This window comes from Thermobia domestica, chromosome 4 (genome assembly GCF_964235325.1).
Source record: "Thermobia domestica chromosome 4, izTheDome1.hap1.1, whole genome shotgun sequence".
Classification (NCBI taxonomy): domain Eukaryota; kingdom Metazoa; phylum Arthropoda; class Insecta; order Zygentoma; family Lepismatidae; genus Thermobia; species Thermobia domestica.
The window spans coordinates 280,878,499-280,896,447 of record NC_137457.1 but is presented as its reverse complement, the minus strand read 5'-3'; the positions used below and the strand labels follow the sequence as shown (position 1 = coordinate 280,896,447).

The following is a 17,949-nucleotide window of genomic DNA, read 5'->3' as shown; positions in this document are numbered from 1 at the left end:
AGTACTGTTACTTTTAAAATCGCTGCGTTTGTGCATTTGCTCAATTAGAGTAGTTCTTACTTCATTGTTTCTTAGTTCAATGATTAAGTGGCTGAGAAGAGAATATTTTGCCAAGTTATTATATTTTGTTTTTCTTTCTGTTATTATATAAAAATTGTCATTTATATTTGGTGTTGGATATATATATATATATATATATATATATATATATATATATATATATATATATAGTAGTGTAAGACATTTATTTATTAATGTGATTAGGAAGTGTGATTTTGAAAATACGAGGGCCATCCGGTAAGTGGTACCCGTTTGCGCCGCATGAAGCGCTGACGACTCGGGGAACCGCTGCGCAAGGTCAGACCGCGTCAGTGGCTTGTCTGCCTGCTCTGTGCGATGTTGCGTGACGCTGGCAGTGCCTGTGTTGTGTCTGTGCTCGTTTAAAATGATTAAACGAATTGAGAACCCCGCGAGTTGTGAAGAGAGGGCCGTGATTAAATTTCTTAATGCACGAAACGTTCCACCTTGTGAAATTCATTGCCAATTAAAGGAGGTGTATGGAGACAATGTGATGGACAAGTCGTCTGTTCAGCGCTGGTGTCGCAACTTCAACCTGTGGAGGGGGAGTGCACACGAAGAGGAGCGTTCAGGGGGACCATCTGTCATTACAGATGAACTGCTGAGGTCAGTAAACGAATGCGTGAGGAACGATCGGCGCGTCACAATTTAAGAACTCGGTGAACATTTTCCTAATGTGTCTCGAACAATTGTTCATGAAATTGTCAAAGACCATCTGCATTATTCAAAAATCTGTGCAAGGTGGGTCCCTCGCATGCTCACATATGAGCACAAAACCAAGCGTATGGCTGCAACACTGACGTTTCTGGGACGTTGTTCCGATGAAGAAGACTATTTCCTGAATCGCATCACTACAGGGGACGAAACATGGGTTTGTTATGCATCACCTGAGAGTAAACGACAGTCCATGGATTGGCATCACGCTCATTCACCAACCAAACCAGAAAAATTCAAAACAGTTCCGTCCAGCAGTAAAATCATGGCAACCATATTCTGGGATCGACGAGGTGTACTGCTCATTGATTTTATGGCCCGTGAAGACACAATTAACGTTAATGCGTATTGTGAAACATTAAAGAAATTACGGTGGGCAATACAAAATCGACGGTGAGGTCTGTTGTCTACAAGCGTCATTCTCCTTCATGACAATCCCAGGCTCCATGAAGATGCGAAAACACAACTTCTGCAGCAATTCAAGTGGGAAACCTTCGACCATCCACCGTATAGCCTGGACTTTGTCCCTTCGGATTTTCATCTCTTTACGAAGCTTAAAGACTTTCTGTCGGGAAAAAGATTTGACAGCGATGAAGAACTTAAACGAGGCGTGACTACGTATCTCAATACGCTGGCGGTGGAGGACTATGACGCTGGAATACAAACACTCGTCACACCTTATGACAAATGCCTCAATTTGCTTGGTGATTATGTGGAGAAGTAGTGTAAAGTATGCTCTTTCCAATAAAAATGTGTATATTTGTTAATATGTACTACTGTGTCTTTATTGCACAAACGGGTACCACTTTCCGGATGGCCCTCGTAGTTCTAATGGAGAATACTTGTGTTATTTCATCTGCGTTAGATCGTTTAGTAGAATCTCCTAAAATTTCTGGCAAATTGAACGAGTCAGTTCAGTAATTTTTAAATCATTTTGAGAACTTTTCTATCCTTCATAACCTTCGTGATGTACAGAAACGTAATTTGTTCCGTATTGTTTAGAAAATGGGGCTCGCGCCTTTTTGTTAGCTTTACAATCGACCGCAGAATATGATAATCTTTTGTATATTCAGATTAAGAAGAAATTGATAGAGGCCTATCAAGATAACATAGTTTCGCAAGTTTTGGAGCAAGAAATGAGAAATAGGGAACAGTTAGATTCTGAATATGTCTTAGATTACATTTTTCATAAGTGGAAATCATTACTCGAGTACGATCTGAAGATGCCGGTGACCAAATAAATTAACTTTATAATCGATGGGTTATTGCCTTCGTTCTATTCTGTAGTCCCAACAAAATCATTTAAGACTGTTATTGAGTTAGCAAAGTTCTCAGATTTAGAGGAAAAAATTAATTTTCTTGTCAGCATGCGTAGTCAGCGATCGAAGTCCTTCGCAATGACAGACGAACATAATATACATCCTGTTGGTAATAATGCTATACAGCAAAAAGAAAATATTTTAGATGTTAATACTCAGAACGAAAATGAAACTGTAAGTCAGCATGCAGAAAGGAGTAGCTTGATAGCTCAGTTAGATAAAATCAAAGTCCAATTAGAAGATCTCGTAACGGACTGCGCTAGCAAAGTTTCTCACTCACACAAAGGAAAATCTGTGTGTATACAATTTTATGAGCGTTCGCGTTTGGATCGAAGAAATCCAATTCATGCACCCTTCGCTTCCTATCATATGTGACGCTTAAATAAGCGTAAAAAAATCGCGATTTTTTTACATATAAAATGAATGTAATATTGTTACATAGAAATGGAAGGTCTCATGTAACGTATAAATTAAGCACAATGTGACGTTTAAATGAATGTAACAAACTTGATGTATGTTACGTATAAATAGAAGTGCTAACCGTTACACATAAATAGAATACCCACCGTTACGTATAAATAGAAGAGGCCTCATGCTGGTATATCGGGTACAAAATTTAGGTATATTTATCGACAATTCGTATGGTAATTAACTCACATTATTAACCCTTTTAGGATTTCCTCTTTTTGAGGTAAAATTTAGACTTTCACTCAAACAGCTACTGCTTACTTACTATTTATTGTAAGGTTATGGTTCATAACTCTTTTTTTTTTTTTTTAAGAAAGCATCCTTTCCAACGGTACCACTCGCTTGCCCGTACACCAGAAACGGGAATATCAGGGAAAACCGGCAGATTTTTCAAAATTTTTACGCCCCTCTGGCCCGGGTCTATAATAGGGATCTGATTTTTTTTTTCAAATTACGTAGTTAGGTACACAATACGATTGCAAAATTTCAATCTTGTATCTTGAAAACTAAAGGCGGAAATTTTTTTTAAAGTCTGAAGGTGACCTATTTTTTATACATACATATTTTAAAAATTTACTGCGTCATTACTATTTGAAATAGAGCCATGGTTCAAACGTTATTTTTTCAGTATAACGAGCCCTTTCTATCGGTTGTTGTTGTTGATTTTGAGTTTAACGTCCCGTTCAGCAGCGAGGCTATATGAGACGTGAACCTATTGATTAACGTGGAATCCGAGCCACTTGAGCTCCCGCCGGGAATCGAACGCAGGTCTCCCGCGCCAAAGGCGCGTAAGCTAACCGTTTAGCCACGAATGAGCTCCTCTTCCTAACGGTATCATTCACATGTCCGTATCATACACCTGAACCGGAAAAATCTGGAAAAAACGGATTTTTCTGAAAAATCGTTCCCTCAGAACAGTTGCGTCCGTCAGGCTCGAGCGCGCGTTCACGTAGGAGTCGCAAAAAATTGAGAAATACTCAAAGGTGCACACAATCAATATGCAAAATTTCAATCTGATATCTTGAAAACTAAATAAAGGCGTGATTTTTTTTTAAATTTCTTAAGAAAAAATGTCACACTCTTCCGCCCCCACTTGGCACCGCCAAGTTGACCACTCAGTTCTAAAATGCATCTGGGTAAAAGATAATACTATGCAATGGTAACTTAAATCCTAAAAGGGTTAAGTATAATGTAAATAATCCAAATATAATGTCTAATTATCTACTTTCTTTTGTTGAAAGGAAGTAGTGCTCAAAAGAGGAACCTAACTAACACACTCAAGAAAATTGATTGGTATACTGTTTGCCCTTTAAAAAAAAAAAAAAAAAAAAAAAAAAGCTTGCGATGCCAATCGAAAGTCGGCTAGGTTTTTCTTAGAACTATTCCCTTTCAGTAATGTGGCAGAGGAAGCTATGCTAGTACAGAAAATTTAGACTATTTACCACTTTTCTAAGAATGGTATTTCATACAGGCATTGTCACCAGGTATACCTATGAATTTCCTACTAATTTATTATTAGACGTGATAAATAAATCTCGAGAATGTTGTATTATACACTATCGGTGGTAATTAACAAGATAATGCTGAACTTAAACATTTATTTTAAAATGAAAATGTGGAAATCGGGTCCTTACCTTGAGAATATTGTGATGCTCAAAAAACAAAGCTCCGCACACTCCGAAGCCACCTTGTTGAACTCAATTAAACAGTAGGAAAAAATTGTTTAGCACGGTGTAACAAAACAGCTGGATTGCTCATAGAAACCAAGTTTACCATTTGTTGAAAAAAAAAACTCTCGACACTGCTGCTTTTCATCACTGTGGTAACAAAACAAGATACATCCAGCCCTCGAAGTTCAGGCGGTAACGTTTCGTAGCGCTAAGAGGCAGTGAGGAGGTCAATTTGTTAAATCCCACTGCCAATCATCCTGACTTAAGTTTTCCAGGGTTTCCCACAGTTTAACCAGGCGAATGCGGGAATGGTACCGTAAGAATAACCCTGGCCAATACCATCCTTGGTCTATACTCTATGCTGGCCAGAGTAGAGGTCTCCAAGGGCCGGAAGTTTTAGCCCGAGCCCGGCCCGGCCTGTGAATTTATAATGTGAGGGCCGACCCGAATCCGAAATTTGTTTTAGTATTTAGGCCCGAGCTTGTCATAATCAAATAAGCCCGAAATAAGCCCGATTACAGCAACTTAACAATGAAAGCAAAATTGTATTTTTATTTACAGCAATTAGAAGGTTAATTTTGACGTGCAGAACTCTAGGCCAGAGCCACAGCTACTAAAAGATCTTAAAAATAAATTTAATAAAATGCTAAAAAAGCAACGTTTCATCCCATAATATTATAAAATCTTACAAGATCAAATTGAAACTGCCTTGAACATTTTTACACTGATAGACAATGTATAAACAATAAGAATCAATAGTAATCTTCGAAAATCAGCATTAACGTTTATAGCATTTCCGTCAGTGAGTTGGCCAGTATTTCGGTTATATTAGGGACTACACAGAATGCCTGTTTACATGAGCGATTGAAATTTACGAAATCGTTATAGTATTGTTTGAAAGCTATCACATAATTTGTTGGTACTAATCTGCTCTTAGATTAGGTTGGATTTATGTAGTTCCCGGATATATTGATAATGGTGTTATTCGCTTTCAGTTGCAGGGCTAATTTCAAGCAAATTCAATTGATCTTTCTTGTACTTTATGTCTCGTGAGCATTGATTGTTTTCTATTGACCTTTAATTTAAATATCTACCCGTGTACCAAGGAAACTTTTGACGTGACTGTTTTTTTCTTGCTAAATATCGTTTAAAAAGTGAGATCATTTACTGTTACAATGAAAAATATTAATCGGGTAAACATCAAAATAATACACTAGCAATAAGTGAAACACTGTTCAAGTCAATTATATTTCACATTCATACTTTTACACTTTTAGAAACTTCACAGCTTCAGGAGATTCACAGTTTCAAAAAGTCTTTGCGACATCAGTTGCTTAGGAAAGTTTTGTCGAGTTACGACGCATTGTAAAAGGCCCAGAATTTGACCGTACGCACCTGGATAGTTCAAGTTCTTTACGTAATAGACTGCAGCCCTTAACTCAGAGCATCCTTGTTCCAAATTAATAATTTCTTCAGGACCACAATATATTTCTTTCTTTGTGCCAAAAAACACTGTTCGTCCTACAATACTCTTCGTCTTCTGATGTATGCCTGCCTCCTGCAAGTAAAACGATAATAATTTAATATATAGTGTATTTGGAAGAACTTTACACAGATAATTTAATTTTTAGTAAATACTATCTACAATGAAAATTAAAAAAATACGTACTGATATGTGAATCAGTCCTCGAACTGACCTAAAAAGGCTTGTCCACCTTGCTGAGAGTTTGTGCTTTTATTCAACTCAAGATCTTCAAAAAAATAAATAAGTAAAATAAAAATAAAAAATAAAATAAAGAAACAACCGTCCTTTTTGAACTAAGAAACAATGTGATAAGATGTATTTCCAGTCTGCGGCGAAAGTATTTCACCAAGTCGTAAAATTTCTTAACCGGATAACTCTGAAGTAGACTGACATAATATGTCAGAGCGGCAACTTGTATTGAAATTTATACTTTCTCTGGAAGATACTAAAAAACCATACTGAAATAAGAATATTGTTACCTGAAAAAGAAGTGTGACTGAGCAAACTTTGACCTGCACATGTTATTAGAATCGATATGAGCACTATAGTTTAAAATTATCTAACTGTCAGGCATAAAAGTCACAGTAGGTAAAACACTAGGTTATTTATTATAAAACAGCGTATCCAGGCAGGCCTTTTAATTATCCTTTAATTCTTTTACACTTGGAAGATGATGTCACCTGATGTTCTCAAAATGGAGTCTTGAGTGTAAACTTCTGCCGCAGACTGGGCTTAAAATGTGTTAATGTTTAGAGTAATATTGGCGTTCAAAGGCAGAGTGAATTAGCCCTAAGAGTTGCCTGAGCCTTTGATACTCTACAGTAATAAAATTGTCTGTACAGACATTAACCTTCGAGCATCGTTTTCAATAACTGCTAGCTATTGAAACAATCCGTATCAATCTGGACCAAAAATCAATCCGTTTAATGTGCACAATTTTACTTTTTAAAAAATCACACTAAAAATGTCATTTTACTAGTAACAAATACACATGTTACAACACAAAAGTACGAGTGTACCCTATGGGTGAGTGGTAATGCTCTCTACCTTCTAATCAAAATGTCCTGGGTTCGATTCCCAATAGATGACACATGTGGTTCGGAGCCAACTTTAAACTAGGTCTCGTTCTTTAGAAACTCCGAAGCTCGTTTAAAACGTTAATAACAACTTATTAATAAGGAGGTATCAACAGATGTGTTAAGGACGTTCGGGACGAGCAGAGGCCAAAGTATGAGGTTGCAAATTAAATGTATTTTTTTTCATTCTCATACTAAAAGAATGATGAGGATTAATATGCACAGAAGTGTCAAAGTACTAAATGAAATTCAAAACGAATGTTTACTCAAATTGCGTTGGTGATAAATAATTCTCAGTAGTAATTCCCTTAACTCTATTATATATACACCTACCTGGGAAGTTACTCTAAGCGTAGATCTCTTTGCCTGCAAATGTCTTTCTAGGGCGAAAATATTATTTTCTATGTTGGCTGATAGTGCCACTTTTGACACTGCATCTCCCAGCTTAATTTCAAGAGTGTCTACGTCGTATCCAAAGTAAAGACTTGCCTCTGTTTCCAACTGAAATAAAGGGGAATAAATAAATAAATAAAAGAAAAATCCATAAATCTTTTTCCTTCATACTATCTTACGGTAGATTTCACGGTGCGTAGACGGTAATGTTCAAGGCACGTAGATGTATCGAGAAAATGAATCTAATTGTACTCTTGAAAAGTGAAGATAAAATAGAATAGAATAATAGGGGCGTCGTGAGAGGGAAAAGGAGTGAGAGTCGCTACTAAACTCATTTTTCCGAAATTTTTTAAAACTGTCTTAAATTTTGAATATAATCCAATTAAATGTGAATAATATAAATGGATTTTATTTTACTAACTTCGGAATGTTTGTCCTCGGGTTGACTAATTCATATCGGACTTTCGAAGAAATATCAAACAATTTTAATGACCGTGTCAATAGCGACAACTCCCAGTCACGACCCTTCTTTTTAGGTTTTAATAGAAATAGAGAAAGAAAGAGTGAGGAAGAGAAAGAAGAAGGTAGGAAGGAAGAGGGAAGGAGAAGGAAAGGAAGAAGATAGGAGATCTGAGGAGAACGAATTACTGGATAATTTTGGGAATATGGTGAAGAAACTCGAATATTTCTAAAAGGTAGTCTGTATTCAGAATGTTATTGCTCAAGTATTGATATTGTAGGGATCCGGAATAGACACTTGTTCACCCATACAACCTCGACCTGGATCCAGGCAACTACGCCAGTGGGAGTTGCCCCGACCCAGCCCGGGTGACATGAAAGTTTAGTTCTATTGTTTATTCATTATTTTAAAACGAAGGTTACCTAATATCCAGTCTCGGAACTCCAAGATTCAGAGATCGATCACACATTTGAATCAGCCCAAAAAAAAAAAAAAAAAAAATCGAGTAATGCATACATTTGTCTCAAATGAAAATTTTGATATTTCTGAAAGATCGTCGTTTATTCAGGCATATCCTGTTATTTTGGCTTTTCTCACAGAGCTGATTATAATTTGTTTTAGACTTTATTCTTTATAACCTTAGTCATGTATTGTAAAACCATTACAATAAACCAACGTTAATGTTACAACTTACGGTTAAAAATTATCACTCAGTTACACACACACATACACATGGGACAGCGTATAAACAAGGATAAAATATTCCAAAGGAAACTATCTAACTACATTGTTTTATACAATTTATTACATTTAGAAAAAAATATTAGCCATTAATGACATATTTAACATATATCGAGAGAAAAGTAGGGAAAAAAATTGGCAATATAGATACTAGATAGAACAACAACGTCTGAATCACGTATGGAAATATATATATATATATATAATTATATCCACCTATATTAACAAAGAGATTAGTTGGAAAATATAACAAAGAGACCCTGCTACCAATTAACTCATTGTTCTTTAAGTGACTGTCAAAAATAAGGAACTGTGCAGCTATCAATGGAAAGGGGACCCTCTTCCTGTAAGGAAAAGAATCCCTAAAAATTTTCTCAACCCATGTTTACTGAGACAATGCTCAATTTAGGAGCAGATGGGGGCCCCTTAGTTTTTGTTTACACAGACATATTAGACATTACTCTAACTACGAGAAAACCTACCGCAATGTTAGTGATTATTTAAAAAAATCACACTTACTACATATGCAAACTGAAGCTACACTTGGACAGGTGTATTGAACCCTAAATTGAATTTTTGGAAGGGGAAAAAGGAGACTTAAATGTTGAAATCACTGACACAAAAGAAAACTTGAAAATTTTCCTACACTATTCTGAAATGGTTCGCATACTACGATGAATCCTGTCTATCACTGTTTATATGCTGTAAACATGGCGTCTTATGAACTGAATTATATATTTTACTATTTCTGCCTGTTTCCGCTGATGAAAATAACAGTTTATGGCTCCCTACTACGTCCAGATGATTTAACTATTGTTTAGACTAGTGTTACCACGATTTATTACGTTTATCTGCAGAAATTTTCCAAATTTAGAGGAGCTGAAGTTACAGTGTTGTCCTTGATTGACGCCACGTCTTGGAATGGAGGTTTTCGCGCCGTAATACTAAAGTTCAGGAAATAGTTCCAATCACAGCAGAGATTTTTTGGCGGCGGAGAGTATAAAACGAATAGAAAATGGTAAAAATCTGGATCAAACCGGATTTCAGAGTGGATATGGGCATCTCAAGAAGGACGAGGAGGGTCCAAAATATTCTGCCAAAATTTAGATTGATAGATTTTTCTAAGAATTCCTGCCCAGTAGCGGGCCTAGTTTTTGTACAGCATGAAGATGATGATTTCAATGTTTCAATATTTGAAATACCCATATGCTAAATATTATCGTGAAATAACGTATGAATAAAGATATTATTCCCCAAAATATAGTTACTACGAAATTATCCCGAATTTCCACATTAATTCCAAGTATAATTATAATCAATTGAATATCATGTATACATCGAAACCTATTTCGGAAAAATTAGCAGGGTACAATGGGTGATAAATTTAGTGGGCCCCTCCGAGCGGAAACCACATTACCTAATTCTAATGGTACATTACACTCTTCATGAATTCAGGAAAGCTATAAGTACTTTATCCAAGTTACAGCGTAGGCAAATGAGGTAATACTCGTCCTTAGACATTGCAAAACCAAGCTCAAAAATCCTAACTATCAATCTACTTACAGATTTCTGTAATTCATGAATTCATGAGTTCCAAGCTTTCGACTCTTCTCTCGAGTCTTGGTCACGGAGGTTAGAAACAAGAAGAAAAAGAATAGGAACATCAAGCAATGAAAAGAAACGAACTTACCAAGGAGAGAGCTGTAGAAAAAAAAATGCCAAGTGCGCCAGCGATATACGGATAAGGTGATACGAACTAAAATATGGCAGGCATGTTATTATTTTTATTGTCATGCTATTCCTGTGAATTTTTTTTTAATTATCACCTCCCATTCCTGTCAACTATTCCTTGTCTAGATTTAATTTTTTTAATGAATAAATAAATTCTCAAGCCTCAGTCTCTCTATTTATTTCTAGCTTCAAACAAAAGTTGTGAATCCTCTACCCTGTGTTGCGTTTCTTTTAAATGTTTCGATAAACCTGACATCGGATTTTCTGCTTTTGAATCTCTAATGTATTCCTTTACTCGGACTTCTAAATTTCTTTTCGTTTTGACTACATAACTATCTTGGCAATTGCATATTATTTCTTAAATACACAATTTTTCATTGGGATCCCTGTAATAACACTTAAATTGGGTGATGCTCTTTTCTAAAGTTTTCGGAGGTTTTAAGACTGTACGAAAACCGTAATGTGCATTTTCTATTTAATGCCAGCTGTCAATCTGGGAAAAATAGGCAATTTTTAGTATGTCTTCATAATGAGGAACGAAATTTGAACTTGGATTTACACGAACTGCATTCATACCGCAAAACCCTTTCATGCCTCTTTACATGGCGTGACAATTTATCAAAACTGAACGTTTTAAAAGAGCAATGAATACACCGATAACTTTTTCTCGAAAACCTATTACCAATTACCTCATTACTTTTGACGTGTACAGTTTCTTGCTCAGAATGCGCATCTCGCTCTTCTCTGTGGGAAAGACTGCTTTCTGTAGGTACTTCTCCAACTGTTTGTACCACACCTCGTGTCCAGCTTCCAGCCGTATCTGACAAAAAAAAAAAAAAAAAAAAAAAAAAAAATCAGTACCTAAATTTTGTACAGCCTTTTCAGATTTAAAATTAAGTCTAAGATATAAGTCAGGTTTTGAATTTACTTTTTTTTTTTTTTTTTTTTTTTTTGAAGAAAAGTGTTTGAGGTCCGTATTTCATCAGTCACAACAGCCTAATGCTGAAATGGTATCTTAAATGCAGGCTTTAACTTTTTCTGGAGGCTGATCCTCCCATTTTTACACAGAAGATGGTTGCTTGGGAAGGATTTGGCTACGACACTCACTTGTGAGTAAGCTAGACTCGCAGTGGGTTTGTCATTAATCTCAAGTCTTATCCAGAGCTCCTCCGTGGCTAAGCGGTTAGCGTACGCGCCTTTGGCGTGGGAGACCCGGGTTCGATTCCCGGCGGGAGCTCATGTGGTTCGGATTCCACGTTAATCAGTAGGTCCACGTCTCATATAGCCTCGCTGCTGAAAGGGACGCTAAACTAAAATCACCTCACCTCACCTCAAGTCTTATCCATTACGTGCTGGAATGTTGTGCATGCAACTATAAAAGGACCCAGAAAATTAACCTTGACTCTTTTAAATGAACATTTATAGCATTGTTTAACATGAATAGTTTTGTTTTAAATTTAGTTTACCATTCGCCTATTTGTCACGATGACTGGAGAGCAGGAAAGGCTTCGACAAAAATTAAGACGAACTCGACCACGGCCTTATTAGATGCCATCAGCATTAACCTGGTAGGACTGGGGAAAACTTCTAAAATTGGACTATCGAACAACGTCTGAAATATCGCCATCCATTACTTATAAAGCGAACAATAATAGAGCGGATGATCGAGGTGCCTGAGACTTCAGGCTGCCAGTGGGGCATGGGTCTTCGTGATTATTAGAACTTAACACCTAATGGCAACGTGCCAGGCCGATTGGTGGAATGAAGAAAGTGGGAGGAAACGGAAGAAACGCAAGAAAACCCACGCACACGGTGTTTATCCATCAGAAGGCCCACATGGCATGAGCCGAGTTTGAACCAAGGATCCCACGCACCAGAGGTGGGTGTTCCAACCAATGCGCCCACGCGGCCCCTTTATCAACATGAGTTAACACAAACTTGGGGTAATACTACTTGACAAAACTGCAGCATACCGAACATGCCTTGTTCACGTTCTTGTTGACAAGTGAGTCCGCGACGTTAAACTTTAGGGGTGAGTGCTAGTCAGGACCAGTTTTTTTTTTGTGGGCATAAAATGACATAATATCCATTTCCAATGAGTCACTTTCACATCTATAAAAAATCAGGAAAAATACAGCATTACACCTGTCAATATTATATGTCTAAATTTCAAAATAATGGCTCTCACCACAATAATTGGTACACTTATTTTAATACAATAAAACTGAGAGGCCATACCTAACAAGGGACCATTCCAATTTTGTAAATTCAATTGTTGAAAATGATTGTTAGCACTGGATTCAGCACCAAAAGAAACAGAGAAAAAGAGTTTAGTGGCAGACCGTATACAGGGTGGGAAATAAGTGAGGGCAAAATGCGAAGATAGAACATAGAAAATGCCTAGAAATGTTATGTCAATTTTGAAACGAGTAGAGGGATTAGGAGAGTCTGAAGAAAATTTTTGACCTCTGTAACAGGAGGCGTTCCACGCTTTGGCAATATATCAATACTAAGGTGACATGAATGAAGAACTAAAGATCCTGTAATACGGTCCATAAGCACGTTGTATGCACGAAGGAATAACCTCGCTTGCGCGCATACCCACTATCACTGACGCGCCTGTTCCCTTCGGACGCATTCCTGCGCAGCCCCACCAGTTTCGTCTTACTCTGACTCGGTTAGATAACATTCGTGCTTTCTAGTGGCTACCTATCACCGGTTAGTTTATTTTTCGCACTATAGTTTTTATGGTACACATCCAAAGGCCGTATTTAGACGCAAATCGCAAAAGAATTGTAATTTTTCAACAGTACTTCTTGTGGTTCCCTTGAATTTTATCTATGTCAAGTGAGATATTTTCATGTGGAAACCTTTTAGGGAACAATACGAAGGAAATTAGTGAAATAATTATAATTCTTTTAGGCCTACTAATTTCTTCCCTATTGTCTTCTAAATGGTTTGCGCTAGGCGACATGAAAATATCTCACTTGGCATACTCGTAGAGAAAATTTAAGGGGGTCATCAGAAGTAGGCCTAATAGTTGAAAAATTATGGCCTTATTTTCTTTAATGATTTTCTTATATATAGGCAGTAGCGTACCCAGGAATTTATTTCGGGGGGGTCGAAACTAAATATGAAGGTATTTTATATTAAAATTCCTAAAATTGCCCCTAAAATTAGGCTAAATTTTAAAAAGTCGAAATTTCGGGGGGGTTCCGGACCCCCAGGTCCCCGTCCCCTGCGTACATCCCTGTATATAGGCCTACGTAGTCCGGATATATGACAAAAACAAAAATGAAAAAACACAAATTCTCTGCTTGGTCGCCACTCAATAGCACGAATGCAATCTAACCGAGTCTGAGTAGGGCGAAACTGCAGGCCCGTGCGTAAGCGACAGGGTGGCGACCGAAGGGAGCAAGCGGATCAGCGACGGTCTTTCATATGCATTCACTTATTTCATCTATCGTAAAGCACTTGTAACGATTTTACACTTGAAACCGTATACTAGTAAACCTAAAATACATGTGCATTACTTTGGCAGGGCTCTAGAACTTATTAATCGAGCAGACGGCTCTACCAAATTTTCACACATTTATTGCATTTTCTGATTTCTTGCAGAGCATGCACTAAATGCGGAGCTAATGCATAAACCACGAACCAACTCCTGCTACGTGACCAGTAAAAGCACGAATGCTATCTAACCCAGTCAGAGCAGGAACGCAGCACGGGGTCCGAGCGGAGCGAGGGGGTGCTTTCGTAGGGACCAGGCGCGTCAGCGACGGGGGGCATACGCATAAAGAAGGATAGTGGAAAATACATAAAAAATCCCCAATAATTTTCACCTTGAAAAACACTTAACACTCTCAGCCCCAACCCTGTTTGAGTAAATTTCATCCCGGGACCAGACTACAGTTTGCTATGAACACTGTCAGCCCATGTGTATCTATTTGATACGCGTGGTCCATCAGTAAACCCTCACTGTGTATCAAAAAGATACACATGGGGCTGAAAGTGTTAAATAATCGTAATAATTCTTACTTTCAAAATGGTTTCACTGGTTTTTCGGGTACAAATGGCCCACTGCGAGGAGAAATTAGTCTGTGTTGAATTTTCATTTCTTTTTCCACACTTCGCATAGTTGATTTTACTTTTCAACATAACATGACGCTTCAAAAACTTTATAATATGACGCTCTTTATCACACAATTATTTGTAATAAAATCGTATGCTTACATTATACCCATCGCAAATGTCCATTCCTAACACGAACAGATTATTTCCACCTTTCCACCAGATTATTTCCACTTAGAATACGTTCACTGCCATTCAAAATGTATTTCAATATATCTAATGACAGAAATTACTTACAGTATATTCACAATCTACTTCTTTTACGAAATGCGTTTGTCATTGTATTTTACCTATAAATTTTGTTTTTGGTAGAGCCGTCTGCTCGAGTGAATTCTTCTAGAACACAGGTTCCCATATCCATTTAGCTGTAATAAAGACACAAAACAACATTGCTTTGCATTTAATTTTATGGCCTGCAGAAATTTGTTTTATATAAATATGTCTTCTATGAATATGTGTTTCACATGGCCTAAATATGCAAAGTTTTGAATTTGGCCTGTAAATCTTTCACAATGTGAGTGCCAAGAGTAAATCAGCACCTTATAACTTTCCAACCCGTCTTTCTAGTGGTGCACCGAAAGTAAACCTGCACGCCCTGTTTAACGTCTTTATTAAAGTTCCATGGGAAGGGGGACCAGTAATCTAGAACCTTGCCCTTAGAGGACAACCAAACCATTCTTGTTTGCTATGTTCAAGTAGTATCTAAAAACTTATATTAGAGATTTTTTTTTAATAATACAAGAATGTCATCCATCAAAAGAGTGTGAAAAGTGTGTATTCCGAAATAATGTACTGAACGTAATGATTCATCTTCTGGGAAGAATCAAAAGAGCATTCCTACATGCTTTCCATCATTATTTCTAACAACTTAATGTATATCATACCTTATTTCCACATACTGTAACTTGTCCAATCCTTGCGTGTTTTGTTGGAGGCCGGTCGCAATATTCACACCACCCTTTAGATTCTTCTCTCGTGTAATAATCGCAGTGCCAAGTTTCTTCATTGCATCTTCCTCTTTTTACACCTCTTGCGTCCACGTTGGAGTCCATGATGCCGACTTGTTTTCACACAACTTTAGATTTCCCTGAACAACATTAAATAATTTCATGAAATAAAAATGGCTCCCGTTCGGGTTTGATCGACTTCTTTCGGATTTTAGCGAACATTTCAACGTAACGACATGTGATTTATAAAATTTTATACGTCACCGTAAATGCAACGGCGTGACACACAAAATATTCTTACATTGTCGTCCCTCTTAAGGCGAGGTTGTTACATTTAAACTTTACTTCTTGGTGTTTAAATATAACAAAATTACATCCATTTTTTCCCAGCAAACCATATTTATACATCACATTCCATTTTACATATATTTCTTCTACAGTTACGTGTATTTATAAGTCAAACATGTGAATGAACGTCACAATTTTTCTCTGTGTACACAGCCTCTTGCTTCTGTTAATACAGTCAATGTAAATGAGAATGTTATTAAATATTAGAAATAGTAAGCGATACTATGTCCCTATTCAATATGAAGCTAATGTGTCTCATGTTAAAGTATATATTGATAAGAAGCCGCGTATATTTCTATTGGATTCAGGCAGCACTATCAGCATAATATCTGACAATAGTTTAAGTAATAAGCATAAAATACTCGAAGGAACAACTTTTATTTGTGGCGTCACTGGAAATTCTCAAGAAAGTGATCAAATCGCTTTAGTGAAATTTAAATTAGGAGGACATATTTTACGCATCCTTTTCGAGTGTATAAAAATTTTTCGTATAACAGTATAATTGGCCGATTTTTTTTTTTAAATCATCTTGCAATGGTTGATCACAATAAGAACTCTTTTAGTTTTTTTTAAATTTGGTATTCCTCTAAGAATTGAATTGCCGCCATATGTATCTTTTGATGAAATGTCTAGCCATATAACGAAATTACATAAACCTAAATTTTTTAGTAGCTGGCTGTGTAGTTTTACCTCCGAATTCAAATGTTCAGGTTACATTAAAGAAAGTAAATGATCTTGCAGGTACTCGCAATTTACTTGTTCCCAATGAATTTATAGATACGCAGGCAGACATTTTTCTACGTAAATTAGTTGTAGACGAATTTCACCCAGTATTTTCTGTGATTAATCCCACCGAAAGTAAACTTTATTTGAAAAAAGATAATGTTTTGGTTTCTGCCGAATATGTTATCAGTGATACCAATCTCAAAAAACAAAATTACGCTAACTATTAAGTCCATCAAGTCAATGCAGCAGATATGAAATCTTTTCCTGAACGTTACGATAAATACCGTGTAAATGTTAACCCTGAATTGTTACCACATCAACAACAGCAACTATACGACTTAGTAGAGGAATTTTATTCTAGTTTTTCTTGGAATGAATTTGATTATGGTTGTGCTAAAGGATATGAGCATAAAATTGAATTAGTAAACAATATTCCAGTCAATCGCTCGCAATTTGCCGTCCCATATCATCTACGGGATGAAGTAAGAACTAAGTGGATATTTTGTTGAAAAGTAAGATCATTGAGCCTAGTATTTGTCCATATAATTCTCCGGTAGTGCTAATTAAAAATAAAAATGGACAATATCGGTGTATAGAAGATGGGAAATATATAAATAAAAACATGGTTCCTGCCAGTTTTCCTTTTCCTCCTATACAGAATATTTTGACTAATTTGGCAGGACTGAAATATTTATGTTCTAGCGATGTTTTCGGAGCATTTTTTAATATTCCCCTCACTGAAGAGCCAAAACCGATTAGAGCTTTCACCATTCCGGGCGTCGAATCGTACCAATTTATTTTTTTGCCTCAGGGTGTATGAATAGATTAGTGTATGAATAGATTAGTGAATAGATTAGTGAATGAATAGATTTATGATTAGCTTCTAGTTGTATGAATAGATTAGTGAAACTCACTTTGGAAGTAAAATATTTGCCTATGTTGACGATTATTTTTGGTCTAGTGATACTTTTAATGAAATTGTGCAATTAACTCGTATGTTGCTTCAAAGAATAAAAGAAATTGGTTTAAGCTTTACCCAGAAAAAGAAAATTGGGATATTTTTCATTAGATGTTATAGGTCACCGTCTTAGTAAAGATGGTTTGTCTATTTACAAACGAATAATTAACTCAATTTCCAACTATCAACGTCCCAAAACGAAGAAACAGGTTAAAAGTTTTTTAAGATTGGCTTCTTTTGTTCGTTCATATTTACCTAATTTCAGTCAATTGGCAGAAGCGTTACTTTCTTTGTTAAAGAAAGACGCTCCTTTTCGCTGGAAACAACCGCAAGAGACAGCATTCAATTATATCAAGGAAGCCATCATTTCAGCTCCTTGTTTAATGATATATAAGCCTGATTATCTTCTGTATCTCTATTTTGATGCCAGCAAAGTTGCGCTTTGTGGGCTAATTAAACAACCTCAAAATTCACTTGATGACGCAAATCACGTGTCCATTAGTTATTGTAGTCGTGCAACGTCTCCTAGTGAGAGAAAATTACACCCATATCATCTTGAATTACTAGCATTGTTGTATTCTTTACGTTCATTTAGATACTTTTTTGAGACGTCATTTTTATTTGAAAACGGATTGTCAGAATTTACTTTATTGGAAAAATAAAA

At 36.5% G+C, this 17,949-nt stretch overlaps 1 protein-coding gene across 1 annotated transcript; it reads right to left on the bottom strand.

Annotated features, from left to right (window-relative positions):
• Positions 1 to 5,531: 5,531 nt before the first annotated feature.
• Positions 5,532 to 15,358, bottom strand: LOC145683140 (uncharacterized). Its single transcript, XM_081754504.1, has 4 exons — positions 15,191 to 15,358; positions 10,873 to 10,995; positions 7,184 to 7,351; positions 5,532 to 5,807 (listed from the first exon to the last, which is right to left on the bottom strand). The coding sequence occupies exons 1-4, from the start codon at positions 15,356 to 15,358 to the stop codon at positions 5,532 to 5,534; spliced, it is 735 nt and encodes a 244-aa protein (XP_081610630.1).
• Between the last annotated feature and the right edge of the window lie 2,591 nt (positions 15,359 to 17,949).

What these genes read in the sequence shown, in the direction of transcription:
- LOC145683140 (XM_081754504.1), bottom strand. Translation starts at nt 15,358, where the DNA reads ATGGACTCCAACGTGGACGCAAGAGGTGTAAAAAGAGGAAGATGCAAT. An exon ending in AGAAACTGTACACGTCAAAA is followed by an intron (nt 7,352 to 10,872) that starts GTAATGAGGTAA and finishes CCTTTATTTCAG; the next exon opens with TTGGAAACAGAGGCAAGTCT. An exon ending in CGCTTAGAGTAACTTCCCAG is followed by an intron (nt 5,808 to 7,183) that starts GTAGGTGTATAT and finishes TTTTACTTGCAG; the next exon opens with GAGGCAGGCATACATCAGAA.